This window comes from Vipera ursinii (genome assembly GCF_947247035.1).
Source record: "Vipera ursinii genome assembly, chromosome: 2".
NCBI classification, from domain to species: domain Eukaryota; kingdom Metazoa; phylum Chordata; class Lepidosauria; order Squamata; family Viperidae; genus Vipera; species Vipera ursinii.
Genome location: NC_139513.1, coordinates 265,836,475 through 265,857,019, shown reverse-complemented (window position 1 = coordinate 265,857,019; position 20,545 = coordinate 265,836,475). Strand labels below are relative to the sequence as shown.

At 39.1% G+C, this 20,545-nt stretch overlaps 1 protein-coding gene across 4 annotated transcripts in view; it reads left to right on the top strand.

The window, feature by feature from the left end:
* Positions 1-20,251, top strand: part of NLN (neurolysin) — a 44,179-nt gene extending 23,928 nt beyond the window's left edge. For 2 of the 4 annotated variants that reach the window (XM_083354059.1, XM_083354062.1), the window contains 8 exons: positions 6,014-6,149; positions 7,419-7,785; positions 12,400-12,601; positions 14,008-14,194; positions 14,902-15,030; positions 15,407-15,543; positions 18,058-18,136; positions 18,576-20,251. In XM_083354059.1, coding sequence (XP_083210185.1) covers positions 6,014-6,149; positions 7,419-7,785; positions 12,400-12,601; positions 14,008-14,194; positions 14,902-15,030; positions 15,407-15,543; positions 18,058-18,136; positions 18,576-18,691 — 1,353 coding nt within the window. In that variant the 3' untranslated portion in view covers positions 18,692-20,251. Of the gene's footprint in view, positions 1-6,013; positions 6,150-7,418; positions 7,786-12,399; positions 12,602-14,007; positions 14,195-14,901; positions 15,031-15,406; positions 15,544-16,311; positions 16,382-18,057 lie in introns of those variants that run through there. The other 2 variants (XM_083354060.1, XM_083354061.1) reach the window with 2 other exon arrangements.
* The last annotated feature ends 294 nt before the right edge of the window (positions 20,252-20,545 follow it).

The window sequence follows — 20,545 nt, the reverse complement described above, 5'->3', positions numbered from 1 at the left end:
AAATTAGGATAATACAATTGTTTGTGTTAAATTTTATTTAATTTATTAATATTTGTTTTGTTTATTACATTAATTTTAGCCCATCTCAACCACAAAATGAATGATAAGAGAAAACTTTAGGAAACTTATGATTACCTGGATTGCCATTCCAAAATTGGGGAGAAACTCCCATCTCAGGAGAATGGAATTTAAATTACTTTTCCTGATTTCTTAACCAGCTTTTGAAGATTGTAGCTTAATGGCGCTTAAAACTGTTATTGTAGAAATAGCAAATAGCCCTGGTGGCTCAGCGGCGACGCTGTAATCAACTTATTGTTTCCTCTGCTTGCTTTGCTCTTTCTGGATGGCCTGGTACTCTTGCTGCTGTTGGTGGCCTCGAGGGTTCCTGGGCTAGCCGGTTAATGCCGGTGGATCCCAGTGGAGCCCAGTGGTCCCTTGAAAGATCTATGTTTCCCGTGACACCAGTTGTGACTCTGGTTGGTGCCATTGGATTTGTGGACCTAAAAGAACTAGATAATTTGGAAGACCCCAATGATTGCAGAATTGGCCATTATCAACTTTTTCGAAGGACAGAGCAGCGGAGGATTTGGCCACCTAGTAGTGCAGACTTTGATGATGTAATACACTATCTCATCCCTGCCTTCGGACTGTTCTCTATTGCCATTCACATATCGGCCCCAAAGGATTCAGAGTTCCCTGGGTACTGGCCACAGTGAGAGGGTGGCCTGAACTTACATCTGCTGCCCCTAGAGGTGAGAGCTCTAGGGGACATGCTGTACCCAGGATGGATGTTTCGGACTATTCCCCCCTGGTATAGGCTTTCCAACTGTCGTGAGAGGGCGGTGGTTGGCCTGTCCTGGGGTGACACCCAGCTGAGTGGCAGTGGCTGGGTGGAGGCTCGGGACATCTATTTGCTCTCTGTTTGGTTCCTCCTTAAATCAACTGATTATGGACTGCCTATATCTGGACTGCTTTATGCCTTGTTTTAGGTACTCCTCTACGGACTTGCTCGCCCTCAGGGGTGCTCCCCCTTCCTGGAGGCGGCCCGCCTTTCCAGCCGAGTATAATCTCGAGGAAGGTCCCATCTATTGGGATCCTGAGAGATGGCCGGGCACGGTTATGGGCCTCCGACGTAAACCTAACAGGAAGTCCTTGATTTGTTTTTTGTCAAAATTTTTTTGGGGGTTAGGGAGGAGGGAGGGTTCTTTTTTTGGTTGTTTGGACGAGGGGGGCAGTCCAACTACCTTTGTTCAGGCTAGTGCTGAGGCTGATCGCGGTGGGGAGGAGCGGGGGTCGGCTGCTTCTGGGGCTCCAGGGCCAGTCGTGGGATTGTCCATTCCCACGACGATAGGGAATGGCAGCAGGTGTAGGAACAGAGGGCCGTATCGGTCTCAGGGAAGGCCTCTCCGCTGCTTACAAGCGGTGAGGCACTCCGACCCTCTGGTTCCGCCCCGAGGTCCCGGGAGTGAGGATGTGCAGCCTCCTGAGCTCCGGCTGGTGTATTTGAATGCCAGGTCGGTCGTTAATAAGGCTCCTCTCGTTCGAGACTTGGTCGAGGGTGAGCAGGCTGACCTGGCTTGCATCACGGAGACCTGGTTGGGCCCAGAGGGCGGTGTTCCTCTGGTTGATCTTTGCCCACCAGGTTTCCGGGTGCTGCACCGGCCTCGGGCTCAGGGTAGGGGTGGGGGAGTGGCTGTTGTTGTGAGGGAGACCTTGTGTCCACGGGAGGCCACCGTTCCCCAGACAGTCGGGTGTGAGTCTCTCTTTTTGAGATGCGGCCCTGGTGCGCAGTTGGGCTTGCTGCTGGTGTACCTTTCGCCTAGTCACGCAGCAGCAGCCCTGCCTGAGCTGCTCGATGTCCTCTCTGGGCTGGTGGTTGAGTTCCCGAAACTTATAGTTTTGGGGGACTTCAACCTACCATCGCTGGGAGGATCATCTGAGTTGGCTCGGGAGTTCATGGCTTCCATGACGGCCATGGACCTGACGCAAGTAATTACGGGACCGACTCATGAAGGAGGCCACACCCTTGACCTTGTTTTCTTGTCTGGACGGTGGTTAGATGATCTTGGTGGGGGCTCTCCAATTATTATGCCCCTGTCATGGACCGATCATCATCTCCTGCGGCTGGTCTTCCGTTTTGCCACCCCCCGCCGTGGGTGTTTGGAACCACTCAAATGGTACCGCCCCAGACGCTTAATGGATCCCCAGAGGTTCCAGGCGGCGCTGGGGTCCCCACCTGCCTCCCTCGCTCACAGCTCGGCCGAGGCCTTAGTGGAAGCCTGGGAAAGGACGGCCACTGAGGCCCTTGACCGAGTTGTACCCTTGCGGCCCCTGACCCGGTGCAGATCCCGCCGGGCTCCATGGTTTTCTGCGGAGCTCCGGGAGATGAAGCGTCGGAGACGGGGCCTAGAGAGCGGTTGGAGGTCCAGCCGATCCGAACCCGACCGATTGCGACTAAGAGCCTATATTAGGTCTTATCTCGCTGCAATTAGGGAGGCGAGGTCTAACCACTTCGCCACCCTTATTGCGTCCGCAGATAATCGCCCGGCTGCCCTGTTTAGGGTGACTCGCTCCCTCCTAAATCAGGAGGTGAGGGAGGATCCCTTGCAGGGACGTGCCGAGGAGTTTAACCAACATCTGTCGGACAAAATCGCTCGGATTCGGACCGGTTTGGACTCTGACTGGGCAGAGTCTGACGATCAGGACACGGGTGGTCTTGTCGATATCATCTGGGAGGAGTTTGATTCTGTGACTCCGGAGGAAGTGGACAGGATCATGGGGAGGCTGAGCACCACCACATGTTTACTGGACCCATGCCCTTCCTGGCTGGTTTATGCAGCCCGGGAGAGGACACGCAGCTGGTTCCAGGCAGTTATATCGGCTTCTTTGAGTGAGGGTATCTTCCCCGCCGTCTTGAAGGAGGCGGTGGTGAGGCCTCTCCTCAAGAAGCCTGCCCTGGACCCGGCTGTATTGAACAACTTTCGTCCTGTCTCCAACCTTCGCTTTCTTGCGAAGGTTGTTGAGAGTGTGGTGGCGCATCAGCTCCCTCTGGTCCTGGATGAAGCGGATTATCTAGACCCGTACCAATCGGGTTTCAGGCCCGGGCACAGCACGGAGACGGCATTGGTCGCGCTGGTGAATGATCTCTGGAGGGCTCGGGACAGGGGGCATTCCTCTGTCCTAGTCCTATTAGACCTCTCGGCGGCTTTCGATACCATCGACCATGGTATCTTGCTGCGGCGTCTCAGGGGATTGGGAGTGGGAGGCACAGTTTTACAGTGGTTCTCCTCCTATCTCTTGGGACGTTCGCAGTCGGTGTTGGCAGGGGGGCAGAGGTCGACCGCGAGGTCTCTCATTTGTGGAGTTCCTCAGGGGTCGGTCCTCTCGCCTCTCCTGTTCAACATCTACATGAAGCCGCTGGGTGAGATCATTCGTGGCTTTGGAGTTGGGTATCATCAGTACGCTGATGATACCCAACTTTTCTTTTCGACCCCAAACCACCCCAGTGATGCCCTCAACGTGATGTCCCGTTGCCTGGAGGCGGTTCGGGTCTGGATGGGGAGGAACAGACTTCAACTCAACCCCGACAAGACTGAGTGGCTTTGCATACCTTCATCCCGGGTTTATTCGGACATTCCACCTCTAGCTATGGGGGGTGAATTATTACCCCCCGTAGATAGGGCTCGCAACTTGGGGGTCCTCCTAGATTCACGGCTCACCTTGGAAGATCATATAGGAGCCGTGACTAGGGGGGCCTTCGCACAGGTTCGCCTGGTGCGTCAGTTGCGGCCCTATCTTAGCCGGGATGATCTATGCACGGTCACTCATGCGCTCGTGTCCTCTCGTCTGGACTACTGCAACGCTCTCTACATGGGGCTGCCCTTGAGGACCACTCGGAAGCTCCAACTGGTACAGAATGCAGCCGCGAGAGTGGTGTTGGGAGTCTCCCGATACTCCCACGTTACACCTCTGCTCCGTGAGCTGCATTGGTTGCCAGTTGTCTTCCGGGTGAGATTCAAGGTACTGGTAACGGTATTCAAAGCACTCCATGGCATGGGGCCGGAGTACCTCAGGGAACATCTGCTGCCGGCATCAAGCTCCCTGCGCCCTGTGCGTTCCCACAGAGAGGGCCTCCTCAGGGTGCCACCGATCAGAGAATGTCGATTGGTGGCCCCCAGGGGGAGATCCTTCTCTGTGGGCGCTCCGGAGCTGTGGAATCAGCTACCGGTAGAGCTCCGGACGGCGCCCGATCTTCGCTCCTTTCGTCGCGATCTCAAGACATTTCTGTTTGTACAAGCCGGCCTAGCCTGAGGGGGAGTGTTGGGGTTGTTTTATCTTTCGTTTTTTAATTTTGCTGGGGGTTTTTAGCGTTGTATTTATATTGTTTTTAACTAGGGCAATTGTTTAATCTTTTTTTAATGTTTGTATTTGCTATTTTATTCTGCCCTGTGAACCGCCCTGAGTCCTCAGGGAGAAGGGCGGTATATAAATGTTATTAAATTAAATTAAAATTAAAATAAGAAGAAAGGGTCCTTGGGTTTGAAGCCACTAACCTTCATGTTTCTCTACTGGGTCAGCCTTTCCAGTACACCGTCCTCTACAAAAAATTCTTACCTTATCACCCATTATAAACAATGATAAATGTTTCTTTGCTTGAAAAAAATATATAATGCAAGGAAGTTTTGCCTGTTTTCAGTTCTGCTTTTGCCAGTCTGCCACAAATACAACATAGAAAATATTAGCAATTCTGTAACTGGAGGTCTCCAAGGCAAACTTGTGGATTATTTTAAAAATGTATCATGTAGACATCATACAATGAAAAATAAAACAGCAGTGTGGTATAAAAATGTGAAAGCACAATGTGAGTTTCAGCTATTTCCATTCTGTCTATGAACAGTTAGCTTTTGTTAATTTAAATACAAATATGAAAATATTTAAAATTGACAGAAGTATTACAGATTGAGACTTTGGAGCAGGATGTTATAAAGCCCCTTGAAAGAAAATACAAGTGTTCAAAATAAATAAATTCTATAGCCATATGTATTCTTGGGCATGAAAGATACCAATATGGCTTTCTCATCTTTGCATAAGTTCTGTCTGTAATTGAGGGGTTTTATTTCCAGAAGCAGAATTTCATAAACGTTACTGCTGATATATTTAATTACATTTGTCATATAAGCAGTCGAATGTATTTTATACTAGCCTTCCAAATTTGATTCCTTCTGGATATGTTGGGTCTAAATTTCTCAGATGTAGCTGAATAAAATTCAAGTTATTAATTACAGGCTGAACAATGAGTGAGTAAAACAGATGGATAGGTTTGCTTGGAAAAGATACATTGTTAAAGCAGTTATGTCACAAGAAAATTATGGTATTGTCATTTTACATTTCTAATGTGGTATGTTGATAATTCTTAAAATTCCAGGACATTATAACATTTCCGGAACTGAGTAACATAATTATCCTAATATAAATGACAAGCCAGACTAATTAATACCAACTTCATACTAAATTTATTTGATTCATTTCCCCTCTCTTCAGAAAACTTATGAAATGTTCTATTTGTTGCATACGTACTCATACCATTTCCAGAATAATGCATGCAAGCAATGGTTTGCTTTGTATTAAGTTAAGTCATTTTGTTCAGTATTATCCTGCTGCTGTCTTTTTTCTAGAGATGCCAGAATTGGAACTGAAACCTTTGGCATACAATCCAGACATTTGATCTGAAAATCTTTCCTAAATAGTGCAAATATTCCTCATAAATTCTTTGTTACAAAATAAAAGGGAACTTTAAACTTTTTAAAAATCTGTTATTTCAGGCAAGAATTAAGTTTGGTTGCATTCAAAATTTGAATATGCAGTTTTCAATTACATTTGTAATATACTTGAGTTTATGTTTTTATATTATATTTAATTATATTTTTATATTATATTTATATATTATATTTAATTAAGTTTTTATATTATATTTAATTATATTTAATGACTGAAAATAAATGTGTTTTCCTAGGAAAATGCTGACATTCTTCGACAGCTTCTTCTTTTGAGGGCAAAACTAGCAGAACTTCTGGGGTATAGCACACATACAAGTTTTGTTCTTGAAATGAACACTGCAAAAATAACAAACAATGTTACAACGTTCTTAGGTCAGTTTTCATTTAACATGTAAAATATTATCAGAGTAATTTAAGTCATAGTAAAATATTTATAATGAAAATAACAGAGCTTTTTGCCAGGGACAAGATGAATCTGAAGTACAGTATTTCATTTTTTTTAAAAAAAATAGTAGTAATTGTATGTTCATTTAGAGATAATATTATGATAATATTGTATTAAGGAAACAACTTGATGTATATGGAGACGAATACCAGCTAAAGAGCTGGCAGCTATGATTTCACATTTTTGTGTATTTAATAATGCATGAAATTTAAGAAGAGTGATTCAAAATTGAACTCATTATTTTTAGTTTGTAAACTACTAGAGTAATTGCCAGAACATGAACTTAATATTCCTGAATTTTACACATTATAAAACTTTCCAGTGTTATATGATTTAGACCAGACATGTCAAACACAAGGCCCGGGGGCCGGATCCGGCCCGCGAAGTGTTTTCGTGTGGCCCGCGAAGCCATCCTGGAAACAGTGAGGGAACGGCCCCCACTGCCTTGGCCCTGGCCCAGAGACCCTCCTTCTGCCAGAGACCCTCAGATCTGTCCCACTCCTGCCCAGGCCCCCATAGGCACCCTTGATGCCAACGATGTAGAGCTGGCCACGCCCACCCAGTAGGCCATATGCACTCTAGCCATGCCCACCCAGTAGGCCACGCCCACCCTGGCCATACCCACCCGGCCCCCCGAGGGCAACCACAATGCTGATGCGGCCCTCAATGAAATTGAGTTTGACACCCCTGATTTAGACTATGGAATCCCATTCTACCAGTTCTAAAATGTATACTTTGAACCTAATAAAATCTTATCAAGATCATATAATTCCAAACTGGTTTGGTCCAATTGATGTATAATATTTGGAAAAGAGTGAATTGTTTTGCACAAAGTTACTCTCACTATTGTTTTCAGTGAAATTGCTTCTTCAGTATCATTAATATTAGCTTTTAGTTATGGAAGAATCAATCAAATGTTGAAACATTGACTCCTTTATCAATCAGTATCACTCACATAAGAGGCCCAGTGCTCATAATGCTAAGCTGTAATTGAATACATTTGTTTTGGGATTATATGATATATAGAGCAAATCAGGAAACAGCAGTACAAGCAGTTGGAAAATATTTTTGAAAACTGTATCTTGTTTTAGCATCCAATAATTAGATCATGAGAAGTATTTCTCTTTTAATCTTGAATGTAATCTGAAATGGTATGTAACAAGCGCTCAAAGTAATTTTTAATTTCTGTTTTGCAGATGATCTAAGTAATAAGCTAAAACTTTTGGGTAAAGAAGAGAGAGCATTTATTTTAAATCTGAAGAAAAAGGAATGTGAAGAAATAGGTGTTGAATATGATGGCAAGATTAATGCATGGGATCTACATTATTACATGAATCAGACAGAAGAGCTCAAATATTCTGTAGACCAAGAGAAGCTGAAGGAGTATTTTCCTATTGAAGCAGTCACAGAAGGCTTGCTGAAAATTTATCAGCAGCTGTTGGGACTTGTATTTGAACGAGTGGAAGATGCTCATGTTTGGCATGAGAGCGTTACTCTTTACACAGTAAAGGACAGTTCAACAGGAGAAATTCTGGGGCAGTTCTATTTAGACCTATACCCAAGGTAACACACTTTTTCAAAGATTACATTTGTATCTTTCTCTTTATCCAAGGAACTCTTTCAGTAGACATGATTCAAGTCTGATTGTATTCCCATAATAGCCCTGTAGGGTTAGACTGAAAGATGGGCACTGATGCAAGGTCATCCAGTGAGAATCAGTGAAGATTTGAATAAGAATTATTCCACAACAATGTTTTTCGCATCTTTCCAAACAATATGTTTTTGGGAAATAACAGTAGTTTTCTGAGCATCCTAGTTATGGTACATCTCTAATTGTTAAATCACACTGCTTCTGTTGATTGTGATAAGTAATGTGTAAGTTTTAATACAGGTAGTCCTTGACTTACAACAGTCGTTTAACAACCATTCAAAATTATAATGGCCTCAGAAAGGGTGTTTTACTGTCTGTAAAGCAATTCTGGTCATCATAAAACATCACACTGCCAGGCAACACACACAAACTCTGGTCACATTACTGCATTTCAGGCATTTGACAACTGGCTCACACTTGCACTGAGCTGCAGCATCCCATGGTAACATGTCTGTAGATTCACTTAATGGTCGTGTGATTCAGACCTACGACCATGTAATTCGCTTCATGACTACTGTAAAAACACTTTCAAAATCAGATCCAGCTACATGGGAGCCTTGACTTATGATCACAACAATTTATGGCTGAAATTCCGGTCCCAGTTGGGGTTGTAAGTTGAGGACTGCCTGTATTGTCAGGCATTTAATAGCTGCCTGACTGGTGATGACACAGAGCACAGAAGACCTCCTTAGCTTTTCTACCCTTTAAACATCTTTTTTCATCCACTTTCTCATCATTGGTAAACATTCTACCAAGGTACACAAATTCATCTATTTATTTGTCCCTTATTATTACTGAAATATATTTTCAGACATTCATTCTATATTTTAATCAAAATAGTTATCTTGGTCTTTAATACATTAATTTTCAGATATATATTTCTTGCTGCATCATACAGACTTACCTTTACTTCACCCATTCATTCAGCATTCCATTTATTCTCACTTGTTTGTTTGTTTATAACGTTCTTATTGCACTAAGCAGCCAACCGTTGGTTCCATATTCATACAGAATATTCCATAATTCAAAGAGATTCGCTTTATCATGTTTTCTCTAAATCAACAAGAATCCAGTGAATCTTCTTTCTCCTCCATTCAGCTTATGGATGCACTTCTCCAAATTTGCTTGTCATCTCTCATACCTTTTCAGTCAGAATTCTGCCAGACACTTTTCCAGGATGGTTTAAGGTAACCCCTCTATAGATTTTTCATCACTTTTGTTACTGTTCCTTTTGTATAAGGGAACACAGATTAGAGACTTCAAACACAAACATTCTATAACATTTCTCCAGTTACACTCTCATCACCTGCACTCTTTAACTTTTTCAAAATTCTCACATTTCTTTTCTTTTTATTGTTTTTCCTTAGATGTTATTTTTATGGCTTTCTAATTCTAGTTTTCAATTTATTAGTCCCACAGAAATCTCTAAAATATATTTTACAGCATATCCTTACCTTAGGTTTTCTCCCAAATCATTTCATTTTTTTCATTTTTAATCCTTTTCAGTTAGAAAAAGAGTTAGAGATTCTTGGTTTAACCTTCTTAATTCACTTCTACAATTGAATCAAAATTCATGTGTATTTCCTCTGGTTCTGTGAAATGAAATGCTCTTTGCTGTCTTTGAAAAAGCCCTGTACAGCTGTGCTTTTGTGCATATACATTTTATTGTATTTCTTTTTTCTCATTCTCATTTTGCAGCAATAATTTCTCTTACCTGCATTTTTTCATCTACAACCTCTTCCTTATTCCATCAAGCATGCCTTTTTCTACTTCCAGTTAGTATAAGCCCTTAATTTCTGTGATAGTTTGCATCAGAATTCATTCCTATTTCTTTCCTTTCCCTTTCCATTCATTCTTTTAGTAGATTGATCTGTATTGTAATCCTTTTCCATTGTGAGCCTTGCTAGATAATCCAGACAAGCACATCCAGATGAACTATCCTACATTATGATACGGTTACATGAACTGATAACACTACTGTTAGATTAGATGACCTCAGAATTGGCTGAATGATTGCAACCAAAGAATGCTCATTAATAATTCCACTTCAGCTTGCAGGAAAGTATCAAGTAGAGTGTCAGAGATCTTCACAATATCCTGTTCTTTGTGCTATTCACGATTCAGAAAGATAAGTCAGATATGACTGTCATGGCCTGAAAAGAGAAGGGATTCAACAGAGAGAAATGCAAAATTCTCCATATGGGTAGGGAAATGAAAGGCACAGATAAAAGAATGAGGTACATCTTGTTTGGTAATACTACTAAAAATGATCTGGATGTCCTTATTGATTTTGAGCCAGCAGCATGATGGAACTGCTAAAACAAGTCTAATAAGAAAACACAGAATAACACAGCTGGAAGGGACCTTGGAGGTCATCTAGTCCAGCCCCCTGCTCAAGCAGGAGACCCTATACCATTCCAGACAGATGATTGTCCAATCTCTTCTTAAAAACCTCCAGTGATGAAGCCCCCACAACCTTTGGTGGCAAACCGTTATACTAATTAATTGTTCTCACTATTAGGAAGTTTCTCTTTAGTTCTAGATTGTTTCTCTCCTTGATTAGTAATTGTTTCACTTTATCCTATCCTGGTTAGAGCTCACTTGGAATACAGTGTCCAGTTCTGGGCACTGTTGTTCAGAAAGGCAAAACCAAATTTTGGTAGGTTCTGGGGTGGGTGAGTACTAAGATGATAAGGGGACTTGAAACTAATTGAAGGATCTTGTTACATTTAATGTACTCAACAAGAACAGACATCACATGAAATGATGAGTTCCCTTGACATTTCATTCAGCCTTTTTGATCATCTAGCCTTTATACACTACAAGTAGGAAAACTGGTCTTGACTTATATAATCATATTTTTCCCCAAAATATTGGAATAGCAGAATTGGCCTTTGACTATCTTCTTTTGCCTTCAACAAGAATTTCCTTAATTCTGGTCTGCTTTCAGATACTAAAGTGGCACCATCAGCATAACCGAGGTTGTTGATTTTTTCTCAGCAATTTTAATTTTAATTTTAACGGGTTTTATTTGTTCAGGGACGGATATAATTTTTTTTAATTGTTTTTAACTTTTGCATTTTTGTTTTTAATCACCCTGTAAACCGTCCTGAGTCCTTCGGGAAAGGGCGGTATATAAATGTAATAAAATAAAATAAATAAATAAAATAGATAGTCATTTGTCAGAGGTGGTGCAAAGGATCCTATACTGAGCAAGATCCTTGATTAGATGATTTCTAAAGTTCCTTCCAACTCTGTGATTGTATATGCACATACCGGTTTAAAAGGCAGAATTCATACTTTCTGCCAGACACACATTTTAGCTTAAATCTGCATCTGCATTTCTATGCATGTGTTTATTCTCTCCACAACATCATCAGATCCCAACCATTTACACCCACTATCTTTTCCCCCATTCACCTAGTTTCAGAAACCTGCTGAATTCGTGTGATTTACCGTGTATTCCCTTCACGTTCCAAGTCACCACCTTTCATATAGCATTGTTATCACCAGACAGACTCACCGATATTGATTTCCTTTGTCATTGGTGGCTATGGTCACTTGAAACAATACTTTCTAGTAAAAGAAGGAACAGGTTGACTGAGTTACCAGACTTAATCTCTGAGGTAGATGCAACATTCCTTGGCAATGGTATGGAGAGTACTGGTTCATTTTATTTTATTTGGCTAATATGCCGGAAGTACAAGCAAAGCTGTTTTACTCAAAGCATTCACACACTGCCATCTAAACAATACACAGTTGCTTATATCCGACAAAAGAGGTATTTATTGGTAGTCCTTGACTAGCAAGAACTTAATTGAGCCTGGAATTACAGTCATAAATCACTAATTAAGCAGGCTATTATGTGATCACATCTACTTTTACTACTTTTTTGTAGCTAGGGAATTCTGGGAATTGAAGTCCACTCCACTCCAATTGAAGTTGCCAAGATTGAAAAAGACTGGTTTAGTGCAAGTGTGGTAGTCAAAAATATGGTGAGATGGAGTGATACCATTTGCTGTCCTTATTTTACTTCCCAGTTCCAAAAGCTTGGTAGAAAGCAATAGAATAACTGTTGTGTAATTGCTGTGACTTAACATAGCGCCCAGTCAAACCATCTCACAAAAACATTCTTTTTTTTCTCTCTCTCTCTCTCAAAAAGAGTTGTACTGATTTTTTTAAAAAGGAAACTGTTTAGCATTAAGATTTTTTTAAAAGATGCAATGCATACATACATATAATTTCTGTTATATGTTATTGTTGTTAGCCGCCCTGAGTCCTTCGGGAGATAGGGCAGGATATAAGTCCCATTAATACATAAATAAATAAATAAATACATCTGACTACTACAGTGATACAACCCCAAAAGCAAGCTCATTATGAAATTTTAGACAAATGTATTGTTCCTGACTATTCCAGGAAAAGGATGAGTCATTCATGTAGATATTAATTAAGAAGTGCCAAACGATTCACTTTCTTTCTTTGTGATGTTTTCCTGTTTTGATCTATTTTATTTTAATACTCAGAGAAGGAAAGTATGGGCATGCTGCATGCTTTGGTCTCCAGCCTGGCTGCCTTCTTTCTGACAGCAGCAGAATGATGTCAGTAGCAGCTCTTGTAACTAATTTCACAAAACCAACCTTAGATCGCCCATCACTGCTGCAGCATAATGAAGTGAAAATTTACTTCCATGAGTTTGGGCATGTAATGCATCAGATATGCGCTCAGGTAAGTACTTGCCTTATTCTGAAATTCTTCTACTATAGCTATGTAACTTCTGTGCTTAAAGGGAACAGCAGTAAAGAATTGCATGGCAAATTTCTTCAACTGAAATATAATTAAAATAGTTCCTTTAACCCTGATTTTATAAAAGTCAGTGAGACTTGTCAGTGATTTTAGCAGATACTGATTGAATTAACACATTGTGCTAAGTTATAGTTTATTTAACAGTGTTCACTAAATCCATTATTTGTTCTGTTCTTACAAGCTAAACTCTAAACTTTACTTCTTCAAATATGATGGTTCCCAATATGCTAATCCATAAGCATACATTACAGTTTAATTTGTTAACTTAGGAACTGTTCCTTGGAGGATTAAACCTGCTTGTGCATTTGTTGATTGAGCCATTTAGAGTCAGCCTATTTGTACTCATAAAGTCTACTTTTGATCCTGATTCATTAGTACTTTAGAATATTAAACTGGACCAGCTTGAATGTTACCTGAAAAGTCTGGTATGAGCTATGGTAGGTTTGGTAAATTGATTTACATAGTCAATTTGTGTTGAACAAAATTGTCAGTTAGTTCCCAGAAGGTAAATAGTGATTGAACAATTTTATTTCATGTACGTGAGCCATAGTATCAGGTCAAGGGTACAACATGTTCAGGGATGTACTCCAAAAGTGGATTGTCATAAGTTTCAAAGGGTTAAATTGATGTCTTAAAGTAGATGTCACCCATTTGTATTGCTTACATCCATTTAAAATTCCAACCATTTACCCAAATTGCTGAAATTATTGTCCCTGTCTATTCTGAGACTGCAAATAGTATGCTGGTGGATTCCATGCTACACATTTTGCAGCTGATAACAGACTTTACTTGTCTGTTTCATTCATTCATTCCATGTGATTTTAGCTGAGCTAGTTAAGAGAAGGTTAAAAATTGCAGTAATATATCAATAAAAATAAATTGCATTGGGGGCTTGTAACTCCCATGACATAATCTAAGACAAGTTCATCCAATATTGTGAGGAAAGAACCAAGTCTTCAAGGCTTTCTTTAGCAAGATTAGGGCCATCTGTATTTCAGGAGGGACGCTGTTCCATAGGATAGGCATGATATCAAAAAATGCATGACTCTTGATTCACATGAGATGGCATTTTTAAATGATGGGGCCTGGACAATGCCAACCCATTGTATAACAGACAGCAACAATAGAATGTAGATGCAAATATCTAGGCTCTTTTGGGAAATTTGCTGCATTTCTGTTTAGGAATTGCCCAAACCTTTCCTAACCATTGAAACTATGGTAAAGAATATTGAATGTTTACTTTTCAAGCTATGCTACAATTTAAAGTTTTATCATTTATATTGATTCACATAAATTTTTGTTATTTATATTGTTGTCATCTTTCATAGACTGATTTTGCTAGGTTTAGTGGAACTAATGTGGAAACAGATTTTGTAGAAGTACCTTCACAAATGTTTGAAAACTGGGTTTGGGAAAAAGAACCTCTACAACAAATGTCCAGACACTATAAAGATGGAAGTCAAGTCCCTGATGATCTCCTTGAGAAACTAGTAGCTTCTAGGCTAGCCAATACAGGTATTTTCCTTATTTTTTTTTAATTAATTTGATTTTGATAGTTTTAAGAAAGAATTGTTGTAATCTGAGTCAAGCAGAATAATAAAGAATATATTCTTTATTCTCCCAAAAAGGAGAAAAGATTGAAGCCCACTTGGAGAGAATATACCGTATATAGTTTGTTTAATATTATTTAAATGAGATTATTTATGAATGAAATCTAAGAAATATATCTTGAAACATCCAAAGATTAATTCTCCCTCAAGCTGAGGTCAATATTTTCATGTTGCTTCTTTGCTAACAGTATAGAAGTAGTTTACCATTCCTGAATGTCTTACTTTCCAGACTAATCTTGGATTCTCCTAGTAGTTTCCCATCTAAAAACCAGGCTAACTTAGCTTTTTCATGATCAGTCAAGGTTATCTTCTGTGATTTGCATTATACCGTACTTAGATAGTAAAAGAGTTTAATGAGCACTGAATGCATTATTGAATCCCAAAGAAATGCTTAACTTGGAATCGTAGAACGCTACCTTACATTGAAACAAAGTTGTTCAACCTACTTCAGAATGATCAAAGGTAACTGGTAGCACCTCTAAATGACTACAGGGAAGATTCTCTGCTAACCTTGACTTGAGATGCTAGATACTGAACCCAGAGCAGCTTTCATAGTTACAGTTGTAAAAACAAAATCTACTGATATTCCTTTTGGTGTTCTTATTTAACTAGGTCTTCTGACTCTTCGTCAGATTGTTTTGAGCAAGGTTGATCAGTCTCTTCATACACAGTCTTCTGCTGATCCTGCTGAAGAATATGCCAAATTCTGTGAAGAAATTTTGGGCATACCTGCAACTCCTGGTATGGAAATTCAAAACTTTTATCTACTCCTTGTCACTAATCAAGAGAAGTGTGCTTGTTGATAAATACATAATGGCATTCTTTTTTAAAAGAACACAATGCTTATAAAATAGTTTAGACTGAGAAAACCTCAGATGAAAATGCTTTAAGTTTAAGGCATGTTTGGATTCAGTTCAGTGAGCTTCAAGCCATAGAACATAAAGAGGATATACTGTATTTCCAGATGCACATGGCATTCTTGTCAATACGTACATTGATTCTAGCCAGTCTGAAACATAATAAGAATTTCAGTAACATAATTAAACATCTTCAGATTGTTCTCTGTAGTGTTTTATTTCACACAAGCTGTACAGAATTATTACTTGTTTCTTTTAAGGTACAAATATGCCAGCTACCTTTGGTCATTTGGCAAGTGGGTATGATGGTCAATATTATGGATACCTTTGGAGTGAAGTGTTTTCTATGGATATTTTTTACAGTTGCTTTAAATGTGAAGGGATAATGAACCCCAAGGTAAGAAGCTAGTTTTATTCTTGCTTATCCTTTTCGTCCCCACCCGTTTCTAAGTATAGGAAGACAATATGATAGCAGAAAGGAATTAACAAAACATATTTTGTCTATTTCAAGATTGCATCTGGCTTGTTTAATATAAAATAGCTAAAGACAATCTTGGCATTTTTATTAAAGCCATGCATTTGCTGCTATGTTTGTTCCAAGGCCTTACTTTTATAATAAATCATAAAGTTTATATTGAGATATTTTAATATTTGATTAAAATTTAATATGCTTTACTTTTTTATTGTTTTAATTGTGAGAGCTGCTCAGTCCTGATGAACTATATATTTAAATAAACAGTAGTTCCTGTAAGTAATACTAATAAAATATCTTTATTAGCTTTCTTGGCTTCTTATGAAATTCGGTATGTATAGTGCCAGATGGAAAATAACTGAAACAGAACTGAAGATTTAGAAGTTTAGACAGATGAGAAAGAGGAAATGCTAAAGGAAAATAATGGAGGAATAATAGACAAATCTTTAAAGATTTCTTGAAGAGCTGGAAGGACTAGATTCTACTAATACATGAGGCAATAAGTAAATTCTAGTACCGCCAGAAAAGCAGAAGGAGTCATGGAGAAATAGAAGTAATGTTTGGTTTAGCTAAAAGAGGACTAACAAGGTCATAATTATGGATAAAACTGTAGAGCTAATTTGCAAAGTATCAGTGATATATTGGAAAACCAGTAATAGGGCTATTATAATAATTTCATTATTTCACGCCCAGCTATCTTCATGAAGCTTGAGTATGAATTGAATTTTACCAGTTATATGGAATCTTATCTTTATCGCCATTAGATGCCTCCAGGAATATTCAGGACTGGTATGAAAATTATCTGTAAAATAGGTTACTTTTTGGCAATGATTTGTTCTCCAAGCTTGTTTCATTTTCGTTTCTGAACATTTCGTTACCAGACTAGGTAACATCATCAGCAAGATTTTCTTGTCTTATTCTTCTTTAGCTCATATATATCTTGTTTGCCACTGGCACAAGACATATATAAGCTAAAGAGGAATAAGACAAGAAAATCTGCTGATGATGTTACCTAGTCTGGTAATGAAATGTTCAGAAACTAAATTGAAATAAGCTTGGAGAGCAAACCGCTGCCAAACTCTAAAACCTGAGCTACAAGTATTTTCTATTATTTCAAATGGGTTAGTCTTCAGAGGAAGGTAGATAACAGCAAAATACCACATGAAAGCGATTTCCAAGGTTTGGATGAATGGAAGAACACTTTCAGATATTTGTATATGTAGTGGAAAGATACTGGGAATGCAATGGAGATGTACTATTAAGGAAAATACCCAAACCCATTAGCTTCCTTTCATGCCCCTCCCTTCATGAAAGACTATCATTGGGTAGTAAAGCCTGCTGCTGAATCCATAGTATAGTATAGTATAGTATAGTATAGTATAGTATAGTATAGTATAGTATAGTATAGTATAGTATAGTATAGTATAGTACAGTACAGTACAGTACAGTACAGTACAGTATAGTATAGGTTGACTATAGTGACAAACCCTTTATCTTAGCTACTGAGGTTTCAAGATAGGTAATCATGTTAATATGTGGGTTTCTGGGATAGATTCTACCCCGTGCCCAGCCACAAAGACAGGGCTCAGTACATGTAATCATATAAAGCTTCCCTCTTCCTCATAACATCTTGCGGTTAAAACTTTCAACTGGCAAAGATGAATAAATATACACTGCCATTAGAAGATAACAATCTGCCTTAGTGAAGCAGGGACTTGTCTATGAAATTTTATACTGTTAAATCTGTTAGATTTTTTTAGGTGCCATAGATAGTTTTGGATTTTTTTATTGCAACAATCCCTGACTATGAAAACATGCCAAAGGAAAACAATCTTCCAAAAGGATTATAGAAACACAAAGCATATTCCCATAATTATGTAACAGAGAACCCTGGGGAAGTAGAGGCAGAGATTGACTGAGTGCCAGGTAATTTTTTGTAATAAATGATCAGGAGAGATTTCTGTGCACTGTGAACTCTGCTAAGTATAAAACGTGGCCACAAAATGAGACTGTGATAAAAACATTCATTTGTTCTTCTCAGACAGCCAAATGTCCATTGATCTTCTTTGTCAGTATAAGATGCTTTTAAAAGATTATCTTGTCACCTGGAAACTTATGAGCATGGGAGACTTCATCATGTCCATGCCAGTCACATTGTGGAATGGCATTCTGGATTGCAGTAGAAAAAAATAGCTTGTATAAGAAGACAATGAGAATGAGAATGAGAATAGAATAGAATAGAATAGAATAGAATAGAATAGAATAGAATAGAATAGAATAGAATAGAATAGAATAGAATAGAATAGAATAGAATAGAATAGAATCATGAGAGAGCTACAAACTGTTGCCATGCAGGCAGATTTCCTTTTTCTTTACTTTTTGTACATTTAGAAAATTCATATAAACGTTAACCTTCTCATTTTATTTTTATTGTTTTAGGCTGGAATGAAATACAAAAATCTTATCTTGAAGCCTGGAGGCTCATTAGATGGGATGGACATGCTCCAAAACTTTTTAGGTCGTAAGCCAAACCAAAAAGCATTTTTATTGAGTAAAGGATTATGTACTTAGTAAAACTATGAGTTCTTTGGCAAAAGATGTCACCTAGGAGACCATCTTAAAATACTATCATGAAAATTAAAAAAGACTTTGTTAGGAAAGTCTGTTTGGGATTTTAAATGTTTTTTACCAGTTTTCAAAATTATAATTCTCATTTTCATCTCAGACTTCACACAGAATCATGATACCGTGGTTTTTTTTTTTACTTGTTAGCAATATTTGTGCACAGTGTTGAATCTAAAGAAAAATATTGTAATTTTACATGGTAGGTGTGTTAAAAGAGCCATAAGATTAAGCTTTTGTACATTTTTAGATTTGAATAACAAAATAATCACTACATTTCAGCCTTCATAGCACATTTTATCAAAACGTTTTTATTCTCTTTTTGAAATCTAAAGAACTCTATCCTACTGTCCTGAAGGACTCATCAGATCCTGACATACTCAATTATTTTCCATGGACACAGGCTCAAAGTCACAGAAACAACTTCCAAAATGCTTCTTTTCAATTATGATGTGATCAGCAATACAGAATCCAAGGATATTACATTAAAACAAAAGTACTGGGTGAAGAGATAGATGCTTTTCCAGAGTTGAAACTGGGTTCAATTTCCTAAGCACGGGATATTTTCCTCCTCACACACTGCTATTCCAATGTAAAGAAATTTCTTTTTGCTATAATATGTGTTCCTCATGGGAACTGAAGCCAGCCTGTTCCATGTTCTTTGTCATTGTGCCAAGAACTTATTGTAGCCTGTCACCTGCCTTTCTATACTTTTATTATGGGCCTTTTTACATAGAAGATAAACTGCAGAATTGTGGAAGAAAGAACAAAAAAATTACACATGATTTTCAAAGGTAAAGTTTTTGACTGTCAACTGTCTTAAATGCTTGCAGAGAAAGAGTGTGTGTGTGTGTGTGTGTGTGTGTGTGTGTGTGTGTAAAACTCCTTAGAATCACTATAAGCTAACTCAGACTGTAGGTTTTAAAGAACCTTCAGCAGATAAGAAGGCGGGAAAGTGGAGCAGATGTGCCAGATGATCCATGGCCTAGAGAAGAACCAGGAAGGAGCCTGATGCAGCTGAAACCAAAGAAGAATCTTCAAAAAGAGCCAACAGAAGGCAAACATAGCTTTGGATTTTAGGCAGTGCCAGAGCAAACTCCATGTGGTTCAGGTTCTGGATTACCAGGCAAGGGAATATTAAAGAGAGCAGGATAATCACCGTGTAAAAAACTGGCTTGAGAAAGAAGGAAATAGATTGGTTAAGTTCATAATATTATATTTGCCTTGAGATATGGCTTCAGAGTTGAAGAATTGTTGAATTTAGCTGTGACAAAGTAATAAAATGGTATGTGTTCATAATTAGTATTAACAGTTTTCTATTCAACCTCTGGCCTACCTTAATTAAGAATGTATCCATGATAAAGTGGTTACATGTGATCCTGGGCATACTTGTTTACATCTGGTTGGTCACTATTTTGGCAAATACATACTCATCTGATGAATATTAATCTTATAGTTAATCATCTATGGAGGTTCTCAGCCATCCATATCATAGTTATCCCAAAGATGCTTTTTTCATGAGGTAACTGGACTTACTTGTTTTTCTTTGAAGACGTTTTGCTTCTCATCCAAGAAGCTTTTTTAGCTCTGAGTGGATGGTGGGGAATGGAAAGATTTACTCCTGCAGACAGCTGCTAATTTGCATTCTTTTAGCGAGTCTTATCTGTGTCTCCAGGTTCACCTGAGTAGTGCAAATGGGTGTGAAGACTTGGAACTGTTGAAAGGACTTACAGTTAATCTTTACAATGTCTCAAGATATATTAAAACCTCTAATAAAAATTTAGCAATAATCATTTTTCCTCTCCTACAACACAGCCTTTCCCAAATGTCCTCCTCAACCATCATGGACAAAGGGACTAGGCTTCTCTACAAACTGTGTGGTGTATGATGATATTGTTTTTTTTTCTTAAATTTAAATAAGCTTCCAAAGGAGGGAAACCTTTCCATGAAGAGAATGTATTTGGGCTAGACCACGAGTGTCCAACTGCCAGCCCGCGGGCCAGACGCATCACGAAACCACACCCACCCCATTGCCAGCAATGGGGAAAAAGCTACAACACATGCGACGTCACATGACGTCGCAAGTTTGACATGTCTGGCTAGAACAGGGGTATGCAACCTCGGCTCTTTTATGACTCATGGACTTCAACTCCCAGAATTGGCTCAGGAATTCTGGGAGTTGAAGTCCATGAGTTATAAAAGCCGAGGTTGCCTACCCCTGGACTAGAGGAATAGCAGACAAAAAGATGCTGATAGAAAATTGATGGGGCTAATGTTTGGAAAAAATTAGTACATTTTACTAAAT